The following is a 5,707-nucleotide window of genomic DNA, read 5'->3' as shown; positions in this document are numbered from 1 at the left end:
CCTTTTTGTTATTACATTTACATCAGCAGTGAATAAATAAAGAACAAGAATTAGTCTTTAACTGTTTTAATTAAAGAACAAACAAAAACTGAAGAATCAAGTGACTGAAATATAAAACCATAAAAATGTCTGCAAGTTAAATAGAAGGACTGTGGTTTAATACACTTTGCATTACTTTAAAATTAGAAAAAGATTATTTACATAAGTGCCCCTGACCCTTGAAACAGTGGGTAGCGCATTACTGTTGAACCCCCTCCCCGATACTCTTTGGTCCTGAAGGCCCATCTCGGGACTATCTTTGTGTCTGCCAGGAGGGCTCTACTCATCTGACAGTCTTCATTGCAGATGAGTGTGTTCTTGGCAGCAGAAGTTTTGCTCAGTCCTCATGGTTTTCATCCTCTTCTCTCTGTTTGCGTGTGAAGAATCCAAGCTGATAAAAAAACAAACAGAAAACAAGAAATTGAGACAGATTTACTACTTTCTGATATTTTCTTGAAGGAATCTGATGTGAAATTTCAGCTCCAAATACCTTCCACAGTATGAAAATAATGAGGGCCAGCAGCAGCAAACCCCCTATGATGCTACCAATCAGAATCCAGAGCGAGATGGGAATAGCTCGGCCTTTCAGCACTTCCAGCACAGTCTAAGGAAAAGAGATGAAGGGAGAGATTAGAGGAAATTAATTTTATGCATATTGTGCTGCTCAGGATTCTCTTGGGTCTTACCTCCCTCCAGACTGTTCCTGCGCTCAAAGTAATGAGGTTAGTCTCCTGAGCTGTGAGTCGATATACGCCTATTATCTTCACTGACTTATATTTGGCCTAGAGGAAGAGGCACACAGATTATGACCAATGTTTGTGCCACAGGAGCACAATTTAAAAATCTGCGTATGTTTTGTTACTCACATTTCTGAAAAAATCATCATGAACTCTGCGGCTGACCCGAATGATGGCATCCTTTCCTCTCGGAAGCTGCTTGACTTGGCACACGACCTCTGTGCACCATGACCTGCTGCAGTTCTACACACGAAAACATGTAAACATGAGCCATATTAACATCCTTGCTTTTGCAGTGTTCACCAGCAGCTCTGTGGCAATTTAGGCCCTTACCAACATGTCATCCTGCATCATGTCTTCAGGATGAAGGGGGCGCACATCTCCCTGTCTGGCCTTCAGCTGTGCTGCATCACTGAGCACGCTGCAGTTCACCGTGACCTACGGGGTAATTTACATATGTCAGGTACGATTTTAAAGCATGATAAGAATACACAGAAGCAGTACTCACGTTTATTGAGAAGACATCGGTGACAGTCATGAAGACTCTGTCACCTGCAGCCACAGAGGGCAGATGCAGACGCAGCTCCAGATTACTCACAGAGTAACAGCCGAGATTCTGCAGCTATAAACACAAACAAAGCTAAAAAGTTTGCCTTGTCTTATTTTTCTTACTGTGATTATAATTATATGTTTTTATTGGGACCTATATAGAGGATATACATTTACCCTGAGATGTGTGTAGAATTCTGGTCCAATTGCTTCCGACATTGTCCGAGTAGGATGGACCTCATAGCGGTTCAAATTAGATTCACTGCAAAAACAGGGAAAAGATCAGCACATAAATGCAGAGATAAACCAGTTCATGAGTTGAGCTTAACTAGATCGATGCTGTACAAACACACCTGCTAACAAAAAGGTCTGGTTCATACTGAACAAAAGTCTGGAGCTGAACACTGTTGTCCCCCAAAGTGTCTTGTCTCTCCACACTGTCACTGTAAGACAAAAGAAGGGTTACGAAAGCGTCTCAGTTTAAATGTCTCCTAAATACTCCAGCATCTCAAAACGTGGATGCAAACAGATGAAGACAGAATTATTAGCCCCCCTATTAAATTTTCTTTTTTTAAGTGTTTCCCAAGTGCTGTTAAACAGAGTAAGGATTTTTTTTTTTTACACGGTTTTTCCAAACATCTTACTTTTATTTTGAATGCTTACAATATTTTACTTTGCACACATAGATAAAATTATTTCACAAAAACCAAAAAATACCAGTTTTTTTGCTGTAAAACAAGCTGGAGTCAGTCTCGCATGCATCTCCTGAACAATCCCAGCACATTCTTCTTTGCCCAATCTCTCAACATTTGATGTCCTCTGGCATGGACCTTGGTCTTTAGTTCACCCCACAGATTTACAGTGGGATCCAAGCAATAGCTTTAAGCAGCCCAGTCAGTAAAGTTCACGTTGGTCTTCTGGAGCCAGTGATTCACCAGCAGCGTATGTTTTGGGTCGCTGTAGTGTTGGAAGACCAAGTGACAGCCCAAACCCAGTTTAGCTGCTGACTGCGTGAAGCTTGTTTAAAAACTTCACATATCCTTCTTTCTTCATAATGCTTTCCACTTTGATGAGGTTCTCAGTTTCAGGCACACTGAAGCATCCCAACAGCATAATACACCCACCACCTGTTTCACTGTGGGGACGATGTTTGTTGGGTTGTACGCTTCGTCCTTCTTTCTCCAAACACAAGCAGCATCTCTGTGGCCAAAGAACTCTAGTTTTCGTCTTAACTGACCACAGGACGTACTTCCAGTACACATAAAATTCCAGCTTATTCCAGTTTATTCTATATTACTCCAGTTTATCCCAGTATGAAATATTTCTGCAGGTTGTTCTTAGCATACTTTAGTCTGGCTTGAAGATGTCTCTTATGTAGAAGTGGCGTTTTTTGTGCTTTCTTGCAGTCCATTCCTGCCCAGGGTGGCGTTGACTATCTTCTTTGAGATTACATATCTTGACTTGGCTAAGTCATTCAATAGTCTCTTGGCAGTTGTTCTGGGGTTTTTTTTTTTACACATCTCTCACTAGTTTTCTTTCCAGAACATTTGAAATCTTTCACTTCCTACCTCTGCCAGTCTTTTCTGTTCTGTACTGTTTGGCTCTATTTGAATTTTGTGATGATACTTCTTACTTGTGAGCAGCAATAATTCTTTTTCTCAAGTCTAAACTGAGGTATTTTGTTTGTTGCATGCTGTTTTCTCAAGTGACAGCTCAAACCTTTGCTGTAGGTTTTATATTGTGTGCAAATTGAAAGATAACCTTTAATTTTACAAGTTTTGACCATTACAAAGTTAAAGCACATCACTGAACAGCACTGATTGGTGCTATGGCTCAATTAAAAAAAAAAAAACAGTCAGTTTTTCTAATATTTTTTTCAAATATTGTCCTCATCTGTAAATACTCCAGCATCTCAACACGTGTGCATGCATGCTACTTTGCAGACAGCTACCTGGATGCATGGAGCTTCATTTTCACTTGATTGTGCAAAGATGTACAGCTGAATTCAAACTCCAACAGGAAGTTAACCTGCAAACAAAAAAGAGAGCAGCAACTTGCTGAAGTGCCACATCTAACCTGGAGGAAGAGAAGTATGTGTGGGCTGAGTTGAGTGATTGATGGAGCTATTTCCTCAGCACGAACGTACCTTTGACTGGGAGCGAAATACTGGATAACTGACATTGCATGAGTGGCTGTTGGCGCTAAGAGCTGTGCACTCGATCTTGAAGTGGGCAACCTCCTACGATGAAAGAAAAGACACGAAGAAAGAGAGGATCTGTGCATGTAGATAGATGTTTATGGTTACATGGTCCCTCATGTAATAGCAGTACATGTGCTGTATTTACCCTGATGCTAAGGCTGGAGAAGTGGAGGTTGCGTGAGTAGTGCAGCGTCAGGCTGGTGTTGTAGGCGTTTTCCAGTCTGTTCTGAAGCTGCACCTCCACTGCCAGACGCCTACGAGGGCTGCGAATCACATAAGGCTTTTGTCTGTGGAGGAAACACAATGAAAACTCACTGAGACCAAAAAAAGGGAAGAGAGGGAACACCAGAATATCTCAGTTCTGTACCTTGTCCCAGAGATGTCCATGTGTGCCTGTAGCACCAGGTCAGTTGTACACACATCATCCTCACCACAGTCTTTAAAAAATGGGATCTGGACAGGTATGGGAGGCAGGAGCAGCATGTTGAACGAATGTGGACAACAACAAGGATATATAGCGCTAATTTTTGTGCCACTCACAGATTTGTTGATAGTAGTCGGCCACCCTTCATCCAGCACGGGACCACTTTCTGTGTTGTTGATCTTAAACCACAGTGAGAAGCTGATAGGACGAATGTAATCTGCTGTGTCCTACATTGAAGACAGAAAAAATGTAAAAAAAAAAACAAAGAAATGTGACTTTCCCATCCTGCTGTGTATGAATGAAAGATGGAAGGTGTGTACCGACACTCACATAGACATGGAAGGGAAGTCTGTAGCACAGAGTTTTCCCTGTCTGGGCTCGTACAGCCAGCTGGGTCTGTCGGTGGGAGCTGTCATCAAACAGCGCCCGTGCTGACAACTTCCTGTCATCCAACATGGCCCGCACCCACAGATCTGAAGAGAAATCATGCAACTGAGGCAAAAACTCCATCGATAGGCTACTTAATGTAGGGTTTATAAAATATATACATATATGTATAAAATATATATAAATGTGTCAACCAAAACTGTTGCTGCGTGGTCTTGGGGAGCGGGACACGGCTGTAAAGCAGGCGGTGGCATTGAGACAGGCGGATTCTCTGCCTCCTCTCTGGCAGGTCTTCTGAATGACATTAATGGAGTGCGGCTGGAAGGACAGACTCACATTGATCTGGACGATGCTGCGAGAGCTAGAGACAGAAGGGACAGTCTCAAAAAGCAGTATTTATCCATTTATGTGCACAGTTATAATAGCCAGTAGAAATTTTTGTTATGATTCTAAATGTGGGAACTTGTTGTTTATAGATGATACACAAGTTATGTTTTATATGGCTCCATTATCTAACACTGCTTGCACTGCTTTCTGCCTGTTACACTTTCCATCCTACCCACCTGAGCAGTACAGCACTTCCCTGCGCTCCCACTGCCAAGTCTATTAGGTCATCTCCATCCAAATCCAATTGAGCATTCAAACTTCGGCCAAAATACTGCAGGGAGGGGGAAACTGATGATGCAGCTATCCGCTGTGATAAGGAGAGAGACAGGAATTAGTCTAAGTTCTGAGATGCACCAGTAAAACTTGCAGTTGTAAAAAGGGGGATACCTGTTTATAGTTGTGGATGACATAAATACCGTCTCCGTGATAAACATAGATGGCCCCCCGGTGTTCATCCTCCAGTGGGGCTCCCACCAGCAGATCCGTGAAGCCATCATGGTTCAGATCTGGAGTGGGTGCCAGTGCATAACCAAACCTGGCATCCTGGGACTTATTGTTTGACTTCAGCGTTCCATTGGATACAAAAATGTCCTCCTGTGAGACACGAAGAGGAGGAAACAAAGAAAGATGAGTGGATGGTAACAGGAGACCCTGTAGGAGAAAAACAGGGATATCATTCATTGTTGTATATGACAGGAATGTTTTCATAATAACTGATATGAAGGTGATCGATCCATGCTGCTGCTGTCTTACTCCATTGAGAGTGTAGATGTAGACTCGTCCAGCCTCCTTGTTTCCTGACCCAAGGTACATTGGAGCAGCAACCAGAAGGACATCAGTGATGCCATCCTGGTCGATGTCTAGCCCACACACTTCACTGCCGAAATACGAGCCAATCTAAACACAGATACATGTTATTTCATCTTACCGCCAGCAGGGGGAGCGCTTGCTTTAACCCAGAGAAATCAGACTCCTACTGTTTGC

The 5,707-nt window shown here is 42.6% G+C and overlaps 1 protein-coding gene across 1 annotated transcript in view; it reads right to left on the bottom strand.

Moving 5' to 3' along the window:
* Positions 1-50: 50 nt before the first annotated feature.
* The window catches only part of itga10 (integrin, alpha 10), a 31,057-nt gene continuing 25,400 nt past the window's right edge, over positions 51-5,707 (bottom strand). The window contains exons 13-30 of the mRNA XM_086311688.1: positions 5,477-5,620; positions 5,111-5,317; positions 4,900-5,030; positions 4,531-4,697; positions 4,280-4,422; positions 4,066-4,176; positions 3,893-3,978; positions 3,671-3,812; positions 3,472-3,564; positions 3,277-3,353; positions 1,679-1,768; positions 1,503-1,587; positions 1,285-1,398; positions 1,110-1,214; positions 906-1,019; positions 726-821; positions 530-643; positions 51-430 (exon numbers count right to left, since the gene is read on the bottom strand). Of these exons, the coding sequence (XP_086167814.1) occupies positions 377-430; positions 530-643; positions 726-821; positions 906-1,019; positions 1,110-1,214; positions 1,285-1,398; positions 1,503-1,587; positions 1,679-1,768; positions 3,277-3,353; positions 3,472-3,564; positions 3,671-3,812; positions 3,893-3,978; positions 4,066-4,176; positions 4,280-4,422; positions 4,531-4,697; positions 4,900-5,030; positions 5,111-5,317; positions 5,477-5,620 (2,073 nt within the window). The 3' untranslated portion in view covers positions 51-376. The remainder of the gene's footprint in view (positions 431-529; positions 644-725; positions 822-905; positions 1,020-1,109; positions 1,215-1,284; positions 1,399-1,502; positions 1,588-1,678; positions 1,769-3,276; positions 3,354-3,471; positions 3,565-3,670; positions 3,813-3,892; positions 3,979-4,065; positions 4,177-4,279; positions 4,423-4,530; positions 4,698-4,899; positions 5,031-5,110; positions 5,318-5,476; positions 5,621-5,707) is intronic.

Source organism: Aulonocara sp. 'chitande type north' Nkhata Bay, linkage group LG11 (assembly GCF_057382095.1).
Source record: "Aulonocara sp. 'chitande type north' Nkhata Bay isolate Kocher_YH1m ecotype deep benthic linkage group LG11, A_spYH_male_GT1.1, whole genome shotgun sequence".
Classification (NCBI taxonomy): Eukaryota; Metazoa; Chordata; class Actinopteri; order Cichliformes; family Cichlidae; genus Aulonocara; species Aulonocara sp. 'chitande type north' Nkhata Bay.
The sequence above is the reverse complement of the archived record's forward strand: the minus strand, read 5'-3'. Positions and strand labels throughout refer to the sequence as shown.